This window comes from Cyprinus carpio, chromosome B5 (genome assembly GCF_018340385.1).
Source record: "Cyprinus carpio isolate SPL01 chromosome B5, ASM1834038v1, whole genome shotgun sequence".
NCBI lineage: Eukaryota > Metazoa > Chordata > Actinopteri > Cypriniformes > Cyprinidae > Cyprinus > Cyprinus carpio.
The window spans coordinates 11,871,798-11,895,665 of record NC_056601.1 but is presented as its reverse complement, the minus strand read 5'-3'; the positions used below and the strand labels follow the sequence as shown (position 1 = coordinate 11,895,665).

The following is a 23,868-nucleotide window of genomic DNA, read 5'->3' as shown; positions in this document are numbered from 1 at the left end:
TAGTCAAAGTCCTGACCTGGATCCTATTAAGATGCTGTGGCATGACCTTAAAAATGCGGTTCATGCTTGAAAATCCTCCAAAATCCTGGCAACTATTCTGCATAGATGAGTGGACCAAAATTCCTCCACAGCACTGTAACAGACTCATTGCAAGTTATAGCAAACGCTTGATTGCAGTTGTTGCTGCTCAGGGTGGCCCAACCAGTTATTAGGTTTAGGGGCAAACACTTTTTCACACGGGGCCATGTAGTTTTGTTTTCCCTTAATTATAAAAACCTTCATTTAAAAACTGCATGTTGTGTTCACTTGTGTTATCTTTGACTAATATTTAAATTGGTTTGATGATCTGAAACATTAAAGTGTGACAAACATGCAAAAAAATAAGAAATCAGGAAGGGGGCAAACAATTTTTCACACCACTGTATATAAGCAGCTGAATAAACATACTCAATCAAATAAGTAAGTGAAAGTGCAACCTGACATAGTGTTTGTCACAAACCATTTTTATCTTTGTTGCAAATGTGTCTCTGAGCTGTATTTTCTTTTAATGGTTTTTAGGGATGATTGCATGCCACTGAACCTGTTTATGTTGGCTTCTGCCTAATTTGGCAAGCTTCTGCTAGCTACTTAGTATAAGTGACAGATGAATGGAAGCCAGAATACAGTAGCGTTTGTTTGGGCAGCACTGACAAAAGCTTTAGAACGCAAGTTATCTTCCCTTGATAAACTGGTGTAAGTCACATCATTAAGCTTTGCACTAGTTACACATCATTTATATACTAAATGATGTGTAACTAGTGATGAATTTTAAGTTGACAGTCATACTGGATGTGAAATTACTAAATGTGTGTCTGTGTAAATGACTTAATGTGGGCTAAAAAATGAACACACAAAAGTATTTTGTATGTGTCTAAGGGGAAATACAGCATCATGTGACATCTCTGTAAAGTCCTTGGTATAAAACATTTATACAGTGAGATGCTTTCAGTTGATTTCCTTCATTGAGAATCTTTTCACTCTCTCTCTCTCTCTCTCTCTATCTCTCTCTCTCCCTTAAACACTCTCTGTCCTCAGTTTGAACATAATTGGATAGATTGACTATTATATAACATTCATTCAGAGCAACTAAAAGAAGTACTGATAGAGACACAAAGAGAGAGAGAGAGATACAGACAGAGAGATTTAAGAAGTCCAGTCCAGAGAAAGAAAATGAGATGAGAACATGCAGAGAATGATTTGTTTTACTTGAATGTTCCCTGCTGAAAAACGGCACTACTGGTTGCCAGTATATATTGTGTTTTGAATTCTAGTCAAAAGTATGAGGTGTACAGTATATGTGCTGATATCACAACACTTACCAGCAAGATGACTTTGGTCAGCCAAAGATGTCAATTTAACCAAATCTCATTTATCAGTTCTCCTCTTAGACATTACAGTAACTATAGTGTAATATAACATGTTTGTGAGAAGGAAGGATATAGAAGAATAAGGCAATCAGCTGTTTATGTATCATTTGAGTGGGGCCAACATTTTGATGATCGTGTATTTTGTCGTATGTTAGTGTGGGTAGGTGGATGGTGTTGTGCAGATGTGTTAAAAAACCGCTCCACTCCTGTAAATTACCCTGTCACTGAGTATCTATTGCTGGTTTCCATGGTAATTGAAGGATGGTGGGTCAATTAAAAGGAACACCTCACTGTAAACGTGCTGAGACTGTTGCTCAAGCAAGGTTGTGTGAGGATGATTTCTAAGCATGTGTTATCTTGGTGTTAGTTGCTTTGATTCTCTGGATTCACAGCTTATTTATATGCAGATAAGGGATGTCCATTTTTTATCATTTCCATGATCGATCGTCATTTAAATTAACAATCAATTAATCGATTTATCGTTAACCTTAATGCTGCAAAATGCGTCTATTGCTACGCACGCAGTCACTGGTATGACAGGATGTGCAAAAGCCACTCGAAAAAACAAAACAAACAAACAAACAAAAACCTTTCTCGCTTGAATTAAAGGGGTTTTAGTCTGAATAAAATGTTAGTAGCAGGGTTATAAAATGATTAGATGTGATTAAGATCATTTGATAAAATGAAGAGAGCGCGGCGTACATTTGAGATCGTTTTACTTTGTTGACATAGCCTACATTTAAGCGGCTTTGTTCTGGTTTGCTGGTTGGTCACGAATTTCCACAAATTCAATAATATTTAGGCGTTGTTTCTTTTCCTAAATCCTCACCGTCTAACCCTCTAATTTCGCAGGTTTATTTTATTGTCTTTCACTTTTAATTACTGTTTTCATATTTCTTACTGTGGTAAACATGCGGGAAGGGAAATGAAAGATTTCATGAATTAAGATTTATTAATTTGTTCCCTTATTTCAGTTAAATCATGGGTTAAGGAACAAATTAATGAAACATGGACAGTTGCCTCAAATTAATAAATCGTAGGAGTTGATAGTTGATAGCCTTTCTGTCCTGTGTCCCTCATTTCTATTTCTTTCCATGTTGAATAACTTCGTGTTGTTTCTATTTTAGTGTACTTTTAAAGTTGAAATCACATTAAAAGCTTAATTTGTACATTATGAATGAATGTTGATGCGTTTATATACGTCACTCACAGCCGCTCACACGTGTTTTGCGCATGAGCTGCACGCAGCCCAAAATCAAACAGGTTAATCGACCATGATTGCTTTAATCAATTGCATCTCTTATCGACAATTAATCGATCATCGGTTAATCGTTGACATTCCTAATGCAGATACTTCTTTTTAATAAACCATTCGTAGATTGATTTCTCTAAAATGTGTAAGTGACTCAATGTTGCTATTAAAACGTTACAATCGATTGTTTAAGCATCCTGACCAGCCCTACACAGCAACACTGAGTCTATGACAGCTTTGTCTGATCGTATTCAGAAAGATTAATGTTTTCTGCAAATTTGGTTTGATGCTTCTAGTAGTGCAGAAATAAAACACTTCAGCTATAAAGGGATTTAAAAAAAAAAAAAATCCTGTCATTTTACTCACTCATTTCATTCCAAATCCATAAAACTTTTTCATCTTGTAATAGAGATAATAAAAGTATTTTTAATAATATCTCATCATTTTTGTTCATCCATTGAGAGTAAGCAACATTTTAAAGCTTTAAACAGTTGTATCCACAGTAACAGTAATCCATATGAACCGAGCGGTTTAATCCATATTAAAAATATCTTCATTTGTGTTGAATGATTTATGGTTTTGGGACAATATGAGGGCCAACACTAATTAATGATCTCTATCTAATATTTCTGTTTTTTAATGAGTTTGTTTATCCTCACTATCATTTATGTGTTTCCACTGGATGTTTTTAAGAATCTGTTGTTTTAGAGAGCACATATAAAGTAGACAGATAAAATATACTGATACAGCCTATTATCATATTCATGAAACACATGGGGCACTGAGTTTGCTGTGTGTTTGTGTGTGTGTGTGTCAGAAACATGAGCCCTACCCTCTCATGAAGACATTAAGGAAGCTTGATGATAGCCTGTATCATCTCCACTGGCCTTAAGTCCATGCATTAAAAGCACATTGATTTCTCATTTAAGTGTGTGTGTTTGTTTGTGTGTGTGTGTGTGTGCACTTGTACAGCTATCTTTGTGAGGACAGGTTTGAGTTTTAGACCATCGGAGTGAGGACAGTCTTGCAAAGTGAGGACATTTTGGCCGGTCCACACTTTCTGAGACCCCTTTAAAGACCTGTTTGAGGGTCAAGACTTTGTTTTAGGGGTCAGTTTATAATTGGGTAAAGCTTAGGATTGGGGTAAGGGTTTGGGTGAGGCACTTAGTGATGGGTAGGTTTAGGGTAAGGAGCTAGAGATTGCATTGTGTCAATATATGTGCTCACAAAGAGAGCCATACAGAGTGTGTGTGTGTGTGTGTGTGTGTGTGTGTGTGTGTGCGCATGTGCGGTGGGGGTCTGGTCCCTTCTGCTAAACAGCTGTGCCTCAGTCTAAGTATTGTTTGAGTATAAAAGAGGTAGATCACAAAAAGAAAGGTGAGACAAAGAAAAGCACAAATAAAGTGATCATAGCAGATAGCTATCAAATCAGTATCTGATACTAGCCTATATACAGAGACAACAGCAAAAAAAGACGAGAATCATTTCCCTTCAGTCAGCTCTCTTTCACTGGTTTTGTGCCAAAAGACACACACACACACACACACACACACACACACACACACACACACACACACACACACACACACACACACACACACACACACACACACACACACAGCAACTACTGGAGATGCTGAGCTGATATTAAAAATGTCACTGTCTCAAGGAATTCCCATCAATTCATCCCTCTGTCACTTCCTCTCTCACACTCTTCCTCTCTCTGTCCACAGCACAGACACACACACACATACACACACACACACACACACACACACACACACACACACACACACACACACACACACACACACACACACACACACACACACACACACACACACACACAGTTCCTCACAGTCATGCTCTCTTGCTCTGTAAGTTTCTCTTTACTCAATCACTGTCTCTCTGTCTGTGTGTCTGTCTGTCTATGACAATAACACACTTATTTCCTCATACAGTCTCTTTCTCACTGTGTGTGTGTAATGTGTTGTTTCTATTCCAAACCTGTGTGACGTTATTTCTTCTGTGAAACGTAAAATAAGATGTTAACAGAATGTTGGTAACCAAACAGTTTTGGACCATTGACTTCCATTGTATGGACAAAAAAAATCAATCCATAAAATTATTTTTATGTTCGACAGAAGAAAGTCATACAAGTTTTGGCTATAATGACACATATAATTGACATTTCATTTTTATTCTCTTTAAGAAGCCAGCAAGTTGTGACAGTTTTAAAGTATTGTTCCCGTTCACCATGTCATAGTATTTTGTAAAGTATCTCAAAATGATTTTTCATTTAACGGGTTTTAAAAGCCCTTATTTTTAATTGTCATGTAATGTTTAATTTAAAATTTGACAGCTAGATTTGGTTACAGCTAACCGGCCCATGCTGATCAGCCAAAACATGACTCCTTGGACCGACTGGACCAACAAAACATTTTAAATTTGTCTGGCACTGCCGTTGTCTTTTATCGCCATGAACATCTGAAAATGATACAAAACAGATAAACTGTAAAATACTGATCTTTCTAAATGTTAGTTTTCACTAATGGGCGACCTTGCTGTTGACATGCAGTATTGAAGCCCAGCTGCTGAACTAACATGAGCTTACTCTGCTCTCTTATCAGCCAACTGAAGGTTGTTCAAGAGGAACGTCTGAAGTGGAGTCAGCACAGTTTGGGTTGGTAACAGTTGCCAGGCAACACTGCTTTAGTCTGTAATAGTTGCCAGGCAGCACAGCTTCAGGTTGGCAACGTCAGCGGTGTGTGTGTGTGTGTTTTCTCTGCTCAAATCTCATTGGCTGAGCCTTGAGTAAAGTGTTAGATAAAACTGAAGTTATTTGCTGGCAGTTGGCCTCAAACTCATGAAAGATGTGATATCTAATGTGCCCAAGAGCTCTCTAAAAATTATATAATTCCCTTTCTGTTTGTCTTACTATTTCTTTTCTTTGATATAGTTACAGTCTTTTATATTTCTCTCACATACACTCTTTGTCTTTTCAAAGACGATATGAATTATAGAGGAAGTTGACATGACTTTTCTTCTGCAATATGCATGCATGTCTGCTCCCATGGCAACACTATGGTAATCATAACTCAGTTCTGGTTGGTTGAATTTGTTGTAATTCTGAGTGATTTTGGTCTGAGCTTGAGATTGTTGTCAATTTGAAGATCAGGGCTGACATTTTAGACAATTCTTTTCTCTTCCAACAAATCGGTGGAGAATAATTCAAGTCACTTGATGCCACCTACTGGCATAATAAGGACGGCAGAAAGAGCCACTAGAAAAACCCCAGACTGACAGTCAGTCTTAAAGTTGTCAAGTACAGTGACACAAACAAATAAACCTCCCAGTGCTGTAGGTATCAGCTCGTCCAATCAGATTCAAGGTCCAGAACTAACTGTTGTGTAGTTGCATTTAAATACACATTTGCTCGATGTAAAGCACAACATATGCACATTTTACTTACATTTATTTATTTATTGACCATTTTTTAATTAAAAGTCCTGGGGTCACATTCTCTGTGTATTAGTGTAATTTCACTGTTGTCAATCTGAGCTGTTTTATTGTTAGGTGTCACATGAGCAAAGTTAGTGACAGAGCTCCTCTCGCTGCCTGTGAATTATATGTACTGCCTTGACAAATCAATAGTTCTCCCCCATTCACTCTTTCTCTCTTGTGTTCTGTGTGTGTGTGTGTGTGTGTGTGTGTTACACCACTGCTTTGTCAGTGTCTGATAAGGTGAATCTCTCTTACTATTGATCAGACTAATCAACCAGTTAATTATTCAATAAATCAATTATTAATTCTCTTGTAGACAGTAGTCCTCCTGAGTAACAGGGGCGTCAAACTTTTTGCGGGGTACACTAGCATGCATTATTAGTTTGTAATATAAGTCTGTCTCTGTGTATATCTTTCAATGTCATGTTGATCTCATCTGGTGTGTTGAACTGACTTATGACTTGATTTATCTTTTTTTCTGTACAGACTTGTCGAAAAACCGTTTTTGTGAAATCCCTCCAGAAGTTTGTATGTTTGCGCCGCTGGAGTCATTAAACCTCTACCACAACTGCATAAAGGTGGTTCCAGAGGCCATTATCAACCTACAGATGCTCACCTACCTGAACATCAGGTAACACCCACACTATGATATCATTGTCTGCTAACTCATGCTTACATCTCATTATAATTGATCTGTTTCTTAGACTACCTTGGCATCAATAAAAATGGTGTCTTTTGAAAGAAACTGTATTTAAATATATCGCAGACTCACAGAAATTCATTTGAATCGACTCCTAATGCAGTAGCTGTAAACCCTGATTGAACACTGACAGTTTGGTGAGGAATACACTACTGTTCAAAAGTTTTATTTGATCCACAATAAAATTTTTATAAATTAATACAATTCAAAGTAACCGTTTTCATTGTTTAATGTTTTAAAATGTAATTTATTCTTTAGATGAATTTTCAGCAGAATTTTTTTTTAAACAAAATTACTATTATTACAAAATTACTTTTATTCAGCAGGATGCATTAAATTGATCAAAAGTGACAACAAAAACATTATATAACATTACAAAAGATTTCTAAATGCTGTTTTTTTTTTTTTTTATTTTTTTACTTTCTATTAGTCCAATAGTCCTGAAAAAAATGGATCATATTTTCCACAAAAATGTTAAGCAGCACAACTTTTTTCGGCATTGATAGCAGTAAGAATTGTTTCTTGGACAGCAAATCAGCATTAGAATTAGAATTCTGAAGGATCATGTGACACTAAAGACTGAAGTAATGGCCAGGAATAAATGAATTAAAATAGAAAACAGTTGTTTTACTATATTGTAATGATATTTCACAATATGACTGTTTTTACTGTATTTTTGACCAAATAAATGCAGCCTTGGTGAGCCTAAGTCACACGATTCTCAAAATGTTACAGATCCAAAAGCTCTGAATGGTTGTTACTATCATCTAGCAACTGTAAGAGGTTATATTGATTTCAGTTTTTCTGTGGGTTCTGTAATTAGTGAAAGTGATTAGGTTGAAATGTTATTTATTAAAGCCAATCCTTGTGTTTTCAGTCGAAATCAGCTGTCCGTTCTCCCCAAGTTTCTCTTCAATCTTCCTCTGAAAGTGCTGGTGGTTAGCAACAATAAACTTTTGTCTATTCCCGAGGAGATCGGAAAGGCCAAAGACCTCATGGAACTGGTCAGTGTGTGGAGATAAATGTGTGATTATTGTATATTATGTGTGTGTTTCTGTTGTTTATGTACAGTGTATGTGTGTTTTCTCTGTTCAGGACATCAGCTGTAATGAGATCCAGGTGCTTCCTACTCAAATGGGGAAACTCCTCGCGTTACGTGAACTCAACATACGAAGAAACTGTCTACAAGTGTTACCAGATGGTATAGAAACATAGATACAAAGCACAAAACTACAAAATCTTCGCTGTATATACACTGACATTAAACACATTTAGTGTGTATACTAGTTATGTTAATACTATGAGTTAGGACATAAATTCTCATTATATCTTTCTTTCTTTCTTTCTTTTTCTTTGTCACAGAGTTATCCGATCTGCCATTGATTAGGTTGGATTTCTCCTGTAATAAAATCACTGAGATTCCCATATCTTACCGCAAACTTAAGCAGTTACAGCACATCGTTCTTGACAACAACCCCATGCAGTCTCCTCCTGCCCAGGTGTGTCTGTACTCGTCTGTTACTGTCTATCTCTTCACATGTATGGAGCTGAAGCTATAGATTTTTCTTTGTTGTTACTGTCTGTTGTTTATTTCTTTTCTGTTGGCGCCATCCAGTGGCTGACGAGGTGAAATCCATAAAGTATCAGGCGTATTCATGCAGCAATGATGATAGTTTTTTTTCTTTGTTTCTATCTCGCCTAATGTGCCATGTGAACCAAGTATAGCCTAACCTATACCTACAGCCAAAAAAAAAAAAAAAAAAAAAGGCCATATAACAACTGTGATCTTTGAAGCTTTGACTGGGAAGCAGTATTACATATCAGTGTTACCCTTTCTGTTTGTGTAATTTATAATTTATTTGGAAGATGAATTTAAATCAATATCATAGTATGGCTTAGTGTGATTAATCAATCACAAAGGCTGTGATTTAATTAAAGGGGTCATATGATGCGATTTCAAGTTTTATTTTCTCTTTGGAGTGTTACAAGCTCTTGGTGCATAAAGAAGATCTGTAAAGTTGCAAAGACTAAAGTCTCAAACCCAAAGAGATATTCTTTATAAAAGTTAAGACTTGTCCACGCCCTCCTAAAACACTCGTTCAACCGCAGGTGTAGAGCAGTGCTTGTTGTTTGTCATTTCTCTGATCAAAAATGCAGACATGGTTTTATGTTTACTCAAAACACAGTTTAAGTCATTATAATCAGTAATTATGTCCCCACTGGATGCAACAAATGCCTCGTTTGTAATGAGTTTTACTGTTATTGTCTTGTCACGCCGGTGTTCTGACCGGGACACGCATCACAGTATGGTGAGGGGCATAACATTTCTGTCAAACGCTTGAGGTATTCAGCCAATCACAACGCATTGGATAGCTGGCCAATCAGAGCACACCTCGCTTTTCAGGCCGATGAGCTCTGTAAAAAATGACACGTTTCAGAAGGCGGGGCATAGAGGAGAAACAATAATATACAGTATGTGGAAAATAATGTGTTTTTAAACCTCATAAACACATTTCATTACACCAAATACATAAAATAATGTTATTTTTAGCAACATCATATGACCTCTTTAAATAAATAAATGTGCTGTGGTTTCAAAGTGCCAAAAAATCACCTGCTAAAAAGCTTGATGAATTAGTGTTTGAAAATGAAGAAATGAATATGTACATTTTAGTATTATAATTTTACTGTTTTTCTGTGAAATATATCCATTTTACTTAATACTATTTTTTTCACAGCTTAAATTTCTTTTTTTCTTCTTTTTTTGTATATTTCTCATTTTGTTTTATTTTTAAAAATAATCACAGTAAAATCATAATATATTATTGAATGGTTTAAAAACAATGGGAAAAATAATTTTGTGTGTGCGTTTACTGAAAGAGATTTGAGTTGGTTTGAGTGTGAACAACCAAATGGTTTTTAAACCATTCAATCTGCTATAGCCGATGAATTCCTTCATCCAGAATCACTCCAGACCCTTTAGATTCCCAGCTCCATGTTGGTGCTTCTCCTCTTCAGTTCACTCATCTCATTTTCCGTAGGGTTCAGGTCAGAGGACTGGAATGGCTAAAGCAGAAGCTTGGTTTTGTGCTCAGTGACCCATTTCTGTGTTGTTTTCGAGGTTTGTGTTTGGATTACTGTACGGTTGGAAGATCAAAACATGGCCTTATGGCATTATAAGATTTCTAACAGAGTCAGTCACTTACTGATTTTTTATCTGTTGGTATTTGATAGAATCCATAATGCCATGTATCTAAACAAGACGTCCAGGACCTCCAACAGAAATATAGGCCCACAACATCAAAAATACAGCAGTATATCTCATTGTACACATGGGGTACTTTTTATCTCTGTGTTCACCAAACCCATCTTGAGTGTTTGCTGCTAAACAGCTCAATTTTTAGTTTAATCTCACCATAGAAGCCATTCCCATTTAAAGTTCCAGTCTTGGCTGATAACTGAATATGCTTTAGCTTGTTTTTGGATGAGCTAGGAGAATTTTTCTTAAAACCCTCCCAAACAACATGTGTTGATGTAGATTCTGTTTTTTTTTAAGTTTTCTGAACCCAAGACTCAACTATTTTCTGCAATTCTCCAGCTGTGGTCCTTGGAGAGTCTTTAGCCACTCAAACTCTCCTTCTCACCATGCATTTGGACGATATAGACACATGTCCTCTTCCAGGCAGTTTTGTAACATTTTATGTTAATTGGAAATTCTTAATTATTGCCCTGATGGTGGAAATGGGAATTATCACTGCTCTAGCTCTTTTCTTAAAGCCACTTCACTAATTTGTGAAGGTCAATTATATTTTGCTGCACATCAGAAATATATTCTTTGGTTTTTCACATTGTGATGGATGATTAAGGGAATTTGGGCTTTGTTTTCCCTCCTCTTTATATTTCTGTGAAACAGGAAGCCATGGCTCGATAATTTCATGTTTATAATCACGCTGGAGTGCTCAAAATTGTGAATATGAATGGGAATATACTTCAGACATATTTTACTCATAAGAATTTCTAGGGGTGCCAGTAATTGTGTCCAACGAGTATTTGAGAAAAACCTTTATTTCATAAGGATATTTCCCCCCATTTAAAATTCTTATTATCCAATGAAAGGATACATTTTTGTGATAAAAAAAAAAGATCAAAAGAATTAACAATGCAAATGAATTTTCACAGCTGCCTTTGATCATATTTACCAAGGGTGCCAATATTTTTGGGCATGACTGTATATATATATATACATATATATATATATATATATATATACTAGGGGTATGCAGCGAAACAAGTATTTGTATCTGTATTTATATCTGTATCAATCACAAAATTATTCGTATCTGTATCTGTATTTGGATAATACCGGAAGTAGGCAGAGCTTGAACCAGAACTGAACAAATATGCAGTGTTTAACTATAATAATATTTTTTTTATGATTATAACATTTAGCCTATTTAAACATCTTCTAACAGTCGGAGCTGATTTCCTTGTATAGGCGGTGCTTCGAGATGTAGTGCGGTTGTGCTTCGAGCAACGTGAGTTTAAGTCCCAGCTTGGGTACCTTTCGTGATCCAATAAATAGATATTTAAGTATCTAAATTAAAACAGTAAGGGTTCCTACGCAATTTAGAAATATGGAAATTGATTTAAGTCAACTGCTACACTGCTATTTTATTTGCACTTATTTCATTCATTAACTCATTTAGCTAATTCACACACTTGTTACTGTGTTGTCATTTTAGAGGATTATGTAAAACAACATGAATTCCTTTGGCTCACCAGTTCCTGTGTTTAAAAAAGTATTTCACTTAAGTAATTCACAGGTCTGTAAAACCTTTGGGGAAAAAAGAGAACAGAGTATGGAAAAATATTTCCCTTTTTTTTTTCTTTTTTTTTCTATTCAGTGTTCTAAAAAATAAAATTAGTAATTTCTAAAATACATTTATCATACAAGTAGGAAGATTTCATGACAAACATTTAATGAATGAATTCATTCAAGGCTAATATTTCATTATGCAGAACTATTTAAACAAGTCTTTTTTGAACTTCACTAAACAAATGTGCATGTGCCACGCAAACCAGCAAAAGTTATGGAAGCAAACATGTAGGCCTAGTAGAAAATGTATCTGTATTTAAGTTGATTATTAGCCTATACTCTAGACAGAGAGCTGGTTTGGTTTTTGAGAAATGGAGATGCGCAGAGACGGCAACGCGGCTGTTTGATTGGCAATCGTGCTGTGCTTATTGATTCGCGTATCATATCGTAACCTATAAGGTTTAAATCATTGCCTTTTATATATACACAAATAGTAGAACATGATTTATGTAATATTTTAGGTAATATTAGGCCTGCTCTATTCAAGCTCTGATTTCTGAGAGATGCACGCGTGGCAACAGCAATGCGGTGTATGATTTGCACTCTTTTAATTCACGTTAATTCACTTCACACACTCACTGAGTGAATTTAGAGGTCTGTGTAAAATATTGCGCTGATCCCCTGGCTCACCTGTGAATCTAGTAAACACCAGACTGTGCTGTAGCCTCAGCCGAATATTCGGGCAGAACTATTCGTTATCTGTTATTCGTTTTTGAAGCCATTATCTGTGCCTTTCTGAATAAGGTATTCGGCTTCGGGCACACCCCTAATATATATATATAGTAGGGGTGTCATTTTTTCTTTTCTCCATATAGTTCAACCTTAAAAGAATGGTCCAGACTTTTTAAATGTATTTTTTATTTTCTATGCAGATTTACTACCTATAAAATGTGGGTTACCTACCCCAATCATTCTAGAATGATTACTTGAAAGTGAATGTTCCTGTTTTTAAATATCACAATATCCTCAGGACTACTTAATTTTCTCTTTGTAGTTATATCTATTTCCCATTATTTTTGTTTATTCTTCTGTACAAAAGTAATCACCAAACTACATTATCTAGGTGCTATGTTCTCAATCACTGAGCCATCACACTGTGCTCTTGAGCAATGCACTTAGTCCAAGTTGTTCCAGTGTTGCTCTGGTGTGAAAGGTACATGGTTCCTGTGCATGGCTTTGGGCTGTAAATAAAGTAAAAAAAAGTGTGTGAAAATGTGATGATGTGCAGGACTGCATTGTTCTAGTCAGTGTTATCCAAGCACAGTGGTCTAACCGTGCAGATTTAATCTCATCAGAGCGTGTTGTCCTTACGGTTAAAGAAACACCAGCTCAAATGTTTGTTTTTTTTCCCCTCCTTTTCATTTTAGTTAATTTTTTTTTTTCTAAACAGTGACGTAAAATACTGATCAAGATGTTTTTTTTGTGTTTTTTTGGTTGATAACACAAGATATTTTACTATGGCTCATCTTGCTGCGACATGCAGATTTGGAGGACAGCCAGTCCTTCCTGAGGCTGAAATTATCTACAGTAGGCTATGTGTAGTTTTCCTGGGAAATTTCTTGGCAATACCCCCAGAGAGAAAGTATATTCATGTACAAGTGGACACCACTCGAGTAAATTTATTTTTTTAAAGAAGACAGTTATGTCAGTGGTATTTTAACATGTTACATTAAGAAATATGAATACATTTTATCTTATTAATGTGTTTATTTTTGAAACACAAGCTGAACAGATTCCTGGGTGAAATGCCCATAAATCCTTTCTTACATAATTAGAGATGCACCGGTCTACCGGCCAGGGAGCGGAATTAGCCGATTTTCCTCATGATTGGTTTAGACTGGTGATCGGCAGTCAGTCTGCCGATTCCGAAGCCGGTCTGTTTTGACGTCACACTTACGGTGATTGATAATGTATTTATATCGTGCCAGATAAGTGAGTGTGTGAGAGAGACTCGTGCCGAAATCAGAACAAATGAGTGCAACAGCACACACACAAAGTTATATGCATACTGGGGTAGTAAAAAAAAAAAAAAAAAGACATTTATAATATATGATTTAGGTATGCAACATTGCATGTCCAATGTTTCAACATGATTGCAATGTGCTTTTATACAATAGTAGTTCAATAAACAAGAAATTAAAATTAATTGACTTACATTTCAGACACAATATTGACTGGTTTTTGCTCAATTTTGCTGACGAATAGTTTCAATCAAAGCCACAGCAGTTTTGTGTCTCCGAGCAACACAGCGGTGTTTCATTTCTGAACGAATCCACGTTTTTGAATGAATCAACTGAGTCAATGATTCAGTAACACATTGGTTTCTGAGTTAATCATCCGTTTGAATGAATCTGTTGAATGAAGGACTAAATGACTTACTCATTCAAACAGTCATTTGAGGCCACCTAATGGTTTGGTTTTATATTTAAAACTATCATTGCATTTCTCCCAATTTTTCCCCATTTCTTATTTGTATGTTTAAAAAATATTTAAATATTAATCTTATAAAATTCTTTATGAATTCGAAATTTTGCAGTGTAAATGCATTTATGGCACCTCAGCTTCATCAAACAGTGTGTGTAAATACGTCTAATGCCACTTCAGATGCAGCTTCTGTTTCTTGCAGTGGAAAGATGGAGTTTGTTGATACTGATTTCATTTGAATGGTAACAGCTCTACAGTTTCTTATTATTACACATTTAATAAGGTTAGTGCAGTTTAAGTAACAGTGGGAAATGACATCTGTTTTGTTAGATACAGCAACTCATTTTCAGTGAATTGTTATTTCTACCTCTTTTCTAGTCACAGAGCACTTTATTTGGAGAGTTGTTTGAGTGAGAGAACATCTGTAACTTTGTCCAGATTGGGGAATTGTAATGTTTAATAGTTTTTAATGTTTAATGTAAATATTTTTGCATTAAAAAAAGAATAGATTTTTTTTGTGTATGCTGTCAATTATAGTTTTTAGAAAGAAAATCAGAATCGACAAAAATCGGTATCGGCAGGTCACACTTACAAATAATCGGTATCGGCGAAGAAAATTGCAGTCCGTGCATCTCTATACATAATTAGTTGCATTGGACTGAGTGTAAATATTTACATGTTAATGAAAATTGGCTTACTATAATGTATGTATATATACAAGTTTATGTATACAAATTGTCACGGGTGCACTACTGAGTGGAGTGCAGAGCAAGGAACGGAGGGAGATGAGGAGTACTTCAGTCCATAGAAGTTTAATGAACACAGGGAACAAGGAAAACTCACGTAGCACATGTAGACTTAACAATCCTGGACATTAGACTAAACACAGGGAACACTATTTATACAGGACTTGAATAGGGGAGGACGAGGAACACCTGGGACTAATGAAAACAAACAGGGAACACCTGGAATGAAATCAAACAACATGAGGAGCAAAACACACACAAAACATGGAACAGAGTCTGACACATGCACTACTGTTTAAAATCTTGGGGTTTGTGGTGGTTTTTTTTTTTTTTTTTTTTTTTATGCTTTTGAAAGAAGTTTCCTATGCTCACCAAGGCTAATTTATTTGATCAAAAATCCAGGAATATTATTACAATTTACAATAACAGTTTTCTTTTGTTAATATATTTTAAAATGTTATTTATTTCTGTAATGTTAAAGCTGAATTTTCAACAGCCATTGCGCCAGTCTTCAGTTTCATATGATCCTCAAGAAATCTTATGTGCTGATTTGATGCTTAAGAAACATTTTTTTTTTTTTTTTTTTTTAGTGTGTCTGTATATATAAGTGTCCTGAAGACATTTTATAGGGGCTGTAATTTCTCTGCTGATTTGTTTTGTCCCATCTTGTCTGTTTTGAGATTAATTTTCTTCTTTGCTTTCAGATCTGCCTAAAGGGAAAGATCCACATCTTTAAGTATTTAAATCTGCAGGCATGTCGCCTGGATAAAAAAACAGACACACTTGACCTGCCTTCTCTGGGAAAACGCTGCTTGCCTCAGCAGCTGACAGACAGGTACCTACAGCCATGCCTTTCATCCTCATGTCTCTGCTACTTTAGTAAGCACACTTATATTTTAACAACTACGATTGACAGCACTTTCAGAGCCCCATATTGTCAACATCTGTTTGTAAGTGATCAGGTGTTTCTTGCTGCACAGATGATTCACATAAAACATGCAAAAGCATGTTGGTACTTTGTATTTCTCCAGTTTTTCTTAATATTTTCTGCGCTAAGTGCTATCCCGTTTGTTTAGGGTTATTAAGGGTTTTTTTGCCCACAGTTATTTGTACATAATCTTTTTAATGCAAACAATGTATTGAATTGGATGCTGACACAGACAGGAATAAAATCTCTTGTATACAACAGTTACTTTCAGTCTTCGACTGCTTGGTCAGGAGTGCTAAAATACAGACCATCAGCACCGTTTCTATCACTACTCTTGTCTGCGTTTGACTGTCAGTCTCTGCATTAGTGCTGAGGATTTTACAGTGACTTTTTCTGCAGGTCACATTGATATGCCAGCAGGTGGCAACAGCTGACTGTCTTTGTGTTCACCCAGCCAATTAGTGAAATAACACTGATTCATTCAGGAAAGAAACATTAGAGTGAGTCATAGAGAATTATTCATTCAACTGATTTGTTCAAAAGCACTGATTCATTCAGTGACTCACACACTGTCCTTGAGAGTGAATCATAGAATTATTCATTCAAAGGATTTGTTAAGAAACACCAATTCATTCAGGAATGAAACACCTCTGCTGTGTGTTGCTTGAAGACGCATGGCAAGACAGCTGTGACATCGTTTGGAACTATTTTGTTGTTGGAACAAAAATGTACAAATTGTGTTTAAAATGTTAAATTGTAAATTGAATTAAGTTACTCAAAATCTATTCAGCAATATTACTCAATAATGAGTTGTTGTATAAATGCACAATGGTGCTGCTTCTTTGACATTTTTAACACAGCAATTGATCCCAATCCTTTATCATCTTTATTTAGGGTTTTCATAGAAAATGTTAAAACTGACATTTTAGAGATAGATACTATAGCACTTACATTCCCTTACGAAAAAGAAGTTTATTCAAGTGTGCTATTAGTATACTTCTTTTAACCTAAAAATAGGAAAGTATGCTTTTAGTTTACTTTTTATGTACTTCTCAGAAATGGGCTTTATGTAGTTCTCAGAAATATACTTAAAATGACATTTAAGTATACTTGACTTATACTTACAAAAAGTCTAAATATACTTGAACTTTACTTAAGTATACTTAATAAAATAAACTTGAAGTTTACTACTTTTTGGTAAGGGTTGTACATAACTGGCTAGACAATGTATACAATAATTTTTAATTGAAAGTTGTCCTCTTCACCAGTCCAATGGGTATTTAGTTTTTTGACCAACTGTTTGCCCTCAAACTTGAGAAAAGCAATTTTTAAAGTCAGAATGAAACCCCAATTTTACATTACTTTAAAGGGACATGTGTTTCACTCAGAATAGGGTCTCCAGGACACTCCTTGATTTTTTTTTTTTCCCTAACTTATTTACATAATTGCTTGTTAAGTGTTGAATCTTCCAAGTATGATATTGCTTCATCATCTCAGTTGTGTGTCTCTTTGTGTCTTTGTTTACATGTATATTTGTTTGTTTAGTATGGAAGATTTCTATCCCAGTAAAAACCATGGCCCTGACTCAGGTATTGGCAGTGACAACGGTGACAAAAGACTGTCTACTACAGAGGTAAACGCACATATACGGACATTAGTCATACGTGCTCAAACAGACTGTTTTACACGTGATACAATGGAAAAAAAAATATTTTGACAATTCTACCAGGCAACCAAACAAGAAATTGGGGTGGGGTGGGTCGGGCCCACTTGTGCAGCCTGGCCTGACCTGGATGTTTAAGAAAAATGATCTGGCAGGATAATTGATGAGTTCTATCATGTGGGAGTAACACAAGTAGCAGTTACGTTAATCTCTAGAACAGTTTGCCGGAGGGAGTCTTTGCACTAAAAAAAAAATTTGATTTTTCTTTCGTTTTCATCTGACATATCTCCCTCTCCTGCTCTGTGTCTTTTGTTCCTCAGCCATCTGATGATGACACCATGAGTCTCCACTCTCAAGTGTCTGAGACAGCGCGGGCTGACGCACACATACTTCTCACAAAGCTGGACTCCAACAAAGGTGTGCTTTCAGCATTAGTAATAATATATCTATGTTTTATTAGTCATATTAATATTGACTAAGCACTACTCACTGTTTAACTGAGAATGTAAAAATTGTACCTCTGCTTACCTAGGCCAAGTACAAACACATTAGCATATCCATTGTCATGATAAAACTTTTCAAAGAGTTGTCATGATAGAAATGTATTTAGAAATTCATGCATAGATTGTGTCTGCAACCACTGGCCCCTTCACTCACTGTTCATGTTAACCAAAATAAGTGGTAGCTTCTTTCAAAAACATTATTAAATCTTAATGTATGCACAGTAACCAAATATACTTTAAACTCATTTTAAAAAATCTCATTTTTATCTGCGTATTACAAACCACATATTTACCACAGGTTAGGTTTTTGATAAAAAAATAAAATAAAAATAGGATTTTATGTGTATTTTTCAGGCTACAAACTAGCAACTCAATTAGAGACTTTTGTCTTCTGTCTGTACAAAGCCTTACTAATCCATGAACTTCTATCCACAGACAGTTGGCAGACACCTATTATACCTGCAGACAATTTCCTGTTCTCTGTCACTAAAATGTGTTATAAAAGACAGTAATTGTCAGTTTTTAATTTAACAGTTCAAAGGAATCTGGAAATTGCCCTAACCCACAAAGCTGGGTATTTTTTTTTAGAGAGGTGTGACATGTCATGTATTTCTGTAACTACGTTGCATAATTGTGACACCACAGCTTGATCACAATCAAAATATACTTAAAATGCAAATTGCATGGCCTAGTGATCTCACAAAAATAATAACAAAAAAGGCGTCATTGTGTTTGTGTGTTAAGTGTTAGTTGGTAAATATAATTTAACAAAAAGAAAGTGTCACACCTTAGTTTTCTCATCTCAATTATGTGCAGATCAGGACCCATATGACTTTATTGACCCAAATCCAGATGAAGAGGCCACTCTGTCTGAGGGAGATCTACAGCACAATGTACCCTATGTGTCATGTTTAAAGGTACTGTATGCATAAACCTTCACATAGACCCATTTGTACATTCTTCATTAACCCTTACCTGTCAAACAAAGACATCACATACCTTAGTACATGTATACATAAAAGCACTCACTAAACCACAGACTTGAAAGAGCTTCCCCTCTCTCTTCCTCAGGAGCTGGAGCGGGTTCTGAAAACGCATCAAAGTAAAGACAAAGAGAATTGGAAAGAGGAGTCAGGGTAAGTCTGTCTGGTGTTTTGTGGGAGATGTCCAGCTAACATTCCTGTATTTATAGTTCAAGTTCAAATTTCCTGCACAGGCTTAAGCTTCCATTATCATAAATAGTGCCTGAAACACTTCCTGCCTATAAAAACAAATCTCTTTCAAAAACATCCCTCACCTGAACTTTCTCTTCTTAGAACTTAAGTGTATTTTCATGGTCAATTACCCATTCAGTTCTGCTCCTGATGTAAAATTGCCATGAATTACAACCCTCAGAGTCTCCAGCTGCCATTCCCACCAACAAAAGTAGTCCCTTTATGTCCATATAAGCCGAGGCAGGGGAGATTTGTAATTGGTGCAACATGTTGCAAATCAAATATAAATCAATTATATTAATTTCATTATGCACAAATTAATTAATCAAATGAAAGAATTCCATTGTAATTTGCAATCGCAGATAAAAAACTGTAGAAATTACTATATTGTGGCTTTAAATATACCCTTTGTTATTTTGGATTATATTGAATACTACAGTAATTTAACTGTAATTGAGAGGCCATTTTTAGTATTAAGTAATTGCCTTTATTTATACGTACACTACCACTCAAAAGATTGGGGTTGGGAAGAAGTCACTTATACTCACCAAGGCTGCATTTATTTTATAAAAATACAGCAAAACCGTAATGTTGTGAAATATTATGAAAATAGAAAACCGTTATTTTAGCATATTTTAAAATGTAATTTATTCCTGTGATTTCCAGAAGCCATTATTCTAGTCTTCAGCGTTACATGTACTAATGAAGCCTTAATGTAAAGTGTGACCGAACAATAAAGAATCAAAACAATTTCAAACAATAGAGCTTGTTGTAGTCCAAATGTAAAATGTAAAAAAAAAAAAAAATTTAATAAGTCTAAATATTGAAGTATTTGGTGCTGTGATGAACACCATCATGAGTACAAAAATCCACATGGTTTAATCATTTAAACACATTTTCAGAAACAGAAACTAGTGCAGCTGCTTTGTGTACGGGTTTCAGGATAACTGCATTTCTGCTGTTATGCGCCATCTGCTGTCAGAAAGTGTATGTGCTTTCATCCAGAGCTTCTCTCATGTGCTCTGCCATGTGCTTCTCATCATTAATTATTAATTATTAAGCCTTTATTTAACCAAGAGAGAACCTCAATGAGATTAAAAATCTCTTTTACAGGAGTGTCTCGGCCAATATATAGGTGGCCCAGTTATTTAGATGCAAAAATGACAAACAACAGTAAAATATCGATAAAATACAACATTAGAAGCATTTGCAAATCATTAAATAATTTTCTATTGCCCACAAAAATGTTTAAAAATTACTAAAAGACACCAACTGAATTAGCCGCAGTTTCATTTGAAGAGAGTTCCAGTCTGATGTTGCAGCATATTCAAAAGCAGTTTTACCTTGATTAGTTCAAGCTGAAGGTACATGAAGATTATAATAAGATTGGGAACGCAGGGAATAGTTACCAACTACTTTTTGTTGAATCAAACAGCAGAGATAGAATGGCAAAAACCAGTTTTAAAATTCTGAATAATTTGTAATACAGTGGGGAAAATATTTATTTGAGCTCCTGCTGATTTTGTAAGTTTGCCCACTTACAAAGAAATGAAGGCTCTGTAATTTTTATGGTAGGTTTATTTTAATGGATAGAAACAGAATATCAATCAAAAAAATCCAGAAAAAAACATATTATATAAAGGTTAGAAATTGATTTGCATTTCAGTGAGTGAAATAAGTATTTGATCCCCTAACAACCAGCATGAATTCTGGCTCCCATGCACAGACTGGTTATGTGCTCATGTGGAACACAGATTAGTCCTGCCACTTTAAGAAGTTACTCCTAATGTCAGCTCGTTAGGTGTATAAAACACCTGTCCACACAATCTGTATCTTCCATTCCAACCTCTCCCACCACCATGGGCAAGACCAAAGAGCTGTCAAATGATGTCAGAGACAAGATTGTAGATCCGTACAAGGCTGGAAGAACATCAGCAAGAAGCTTGGTGAGAAGGAGACAACTGTTGGTGCGATTGTTCGGAAATGGAAGAAGAGCTGATGGTCTAGAGCTCTGTGCAAGATCTTGCCTCATGGGGTAAGGATGATCATGGGAAAGGTGAAGGATCAGCCCCGAACTACATGGGAGGAGCTTGTTAATGATCTTAAGGCAGTTGGGACCACAGTCACCAAACAAAACATTGGTAACACACTATGCCGCAATGGACTGAAATCCATGCTCAAAAAGACACTTGTACAGACCCATTTAAAATTTGCCAAAGAACATATAATGATTCAGAGAAGGCTTGGGAAAAAGTGCTGTGGTCAGATAAGACCAATATTGAGCTCTTTGGCATTAACTTGACTCACCATGTTTGGAGGGAGAGAAATGATGACTATAACCCCAAGAACACCATCCCTACAGTCAAGCACGGAGGTGGAAACATTATGCTTTGGGTCTGTTTTTCTGCTAAGGGTACAGGACGACTTCACCGCATTGAGGGGCAAATGGACAGGGCCATGTACTGTAAAACATTGGACGAGAAAGTCCTTCCCTTAGCCAGAACACTGAAGATGGGTCATGGATGGGTCTTCCAGCATGACAATGACCCGAAACATACCGCCAAGACAACAAAGGAGTGGCTCAAGAAGAAGCACATTAAGGTCATGGAGGGGCCTAGCCAGTCTCCAGACGTCAATCCTAAAAAAAATCTGTGGAGGGAGCTGAAACTTTGAAATGCAAATCAATTTCTAACCTTTATATAATGTGTTTTTTTCAGTTTTTTTGGTTGGTATTCTGTCTTTATACATTAAAATAAACCTACCATAAAAATTACAGACCCTTTATTTTTTTTGTAAATGGGCAAACTTACAAAATCAGCAGGGGATCAAATAAATATTTTCACCACTGTAAATAATTATTCTATGTATTTTGAAGTGCCCATGATAATAATATCGTGTAGGCTTTTCATTATCGTATTATATCGCATTACCGAATACCGGCACATGTCTAATTCTAACACGTTATTACTATACATGCTGTGGTTGCACGCTTATAATTAAAGATCCAAGCTGCTGAAAAAAGGGAAAATGTTTGGGCTGACACATTAACATGTTATAGCAGATGAAGCCTCTTTAGGAGCAAAAAGACAAATAACCAAAATAAATGTATTAGGAAGACATGAAAACTATTTAAACTTTCAAACTGCTTATGGATTTTATATTGGCATTGTGTTCCAGACAAAGTCTGTAACAAGTAGCAGTTGTAGTGTAGTGCTCTTAAACATTTGAGGGGCATTCACACAGAATGCATATTTGTGTTTAAAAAATGTGAGACGCAGGAGAGTGGAATGAAATACAAAGCGGGACGTCTAGAGTTGCAATTTTTAAAAGTTACACTTCAAATTTGAGCACTGTGTTTATAAAAAGACATGTCAAAAGACACAAAACATGTCTCTTTAGCAAATAAAAAACAGTGGAAAAGAAGTGCAATGGAATGCAGAAATAAGTTCTTTGTGAATGGCCGCTTAGACAAACACAAATGTCTAAATGTCATTGTGGTTTTGCATTTTGATTGCTGTATTTTGCTAACATTTTTAACATGTAAAACACTTGCGGTTTGTCACAGAAAGGTGTCACATTTTTTTCTCATTGTTATTTTTTTTTTTTTAGATTACTTGGAATAGGTGTGTCACATTTTTTTATGGCTTGCATCACCATGTCTTTCAAAGCCAACAAACTACTGTGTCTCTGATTATGCAATGTTCTTTGACAAGGCATTGTATTGTAATCATGGTTTTTGTGTTGTCTCAAATGTCATTATTCAGTACTAACATCAGAAGTAAATTTTTCATTAAAATGGCAGTTTTGATGTTTTGCAATCAGTCTGAATTCCTAAAGGGAGGGCCTTATGGATAAGAGGGTCAACATGACCGTTTGTGTAATGTTTTTTTTTTTTTTATTTGTGATATTTGTCTCACTACTCAGCTGTTTTCCCTGTGTAAATTGTCTATTACCGCCACTATTTTATGTCCTATGCATAGATATTGCATAATTATTGCAACTTTCCTGTAAAAGTACTGACTTTAGGAATGTGATACCTCTGAATAGGGGCACTAAGCTCAGAACTGAGCTTACTGTAACAACTGAACTTATGTACTTGTGTTGACTTGTAAACGTACATTCCTGGTATAGACTGCAATTTCTTAAACAATGTCTGTTGGTATAGAGTACATTCTAGGTGAAGTAGGAATTTACGGTGAAGTTAGGGTTTAACATAGTCTAACAACAAAAAAGGTAATAAGTTACTTTAAATAATATCATTCTTGAAACTATATATATTTATATGTGTGTGTGTGTGTGTGTGTGTGTGTATATATATATGTGTGTGTATATATATGTGTATATATATATATATATATATATATATATATACAGTACAGACCAAAAGTTTGGAAACATTACTATTTTTAATGTTTTTGAAAGAAGTCTCTTCTGCTCATCAAGCCTGCATTTATTTGATCAAAAATACAGAAAAAACAGTAATATTGTGAAATATTATTACAACTTAAACTAATAGTTTTCTATTTGAATATACTTTAAAAAAAATAATTTATTCCTGTGATGCAAAGCTGAATTTTCAGCATCATTACTCCAGCCTTCAGTGTCACATGTAACATCCAGTCTATCACATGATCATTCAGAAATCATTCTAA

General features: G+C 35.5%; 1 protein-coding gene across 5 annotated transcripts in view; it reads left to right on the top strand.

Annotated features, from left to right (window-relative positions):
• The window catches only part of LOC109090172 (leucine-rich repeat and calponin homology domain-containing protein 2-like), a 78,198-nt gene that overhangs the window by 16,724 nt on the left and 37,606 nt on the right, over positions 1-23,868 (top strand). For all 5 annotated transcript variants that reach the window (XM_042724337.1, XM_042724339.1, XM_042724338.1 and 2 more), the window contains exons 4-12: positions 6,649-6,793; positions 7,740-7,866; positions 7,958-8,063; positions 8,225-8,361; positions 15,613-15,743; positions 17,382-17,469; positions 17,820-17,916; positions 18,819-18,919; positions 19,074-19,138. In XM_042724337.1, coding sequence (XP_042580271.1) covers positions 6,649-6,793; positions 7,740-7,866; positions 7,958-8,063; positions 8,225-8,361; positions 15,613-15,743; positions 17,382-17,469; positions 17,820-17,916; positions 18,819-18,919; positions 19,074-19,138 — 997 coding nt within the window. The remainder of the gene's footprint in view (positions 1-6,648; positions 6,794-7,739; positions 7,867-7,957; positions 8,064-8,224; positions 8,362-15,612; positions 15,744-17,381; positions 17,470-17,819; positions 17,917-18,818; positions 18,920-19,073; positions 19,139-23,868) is intronic.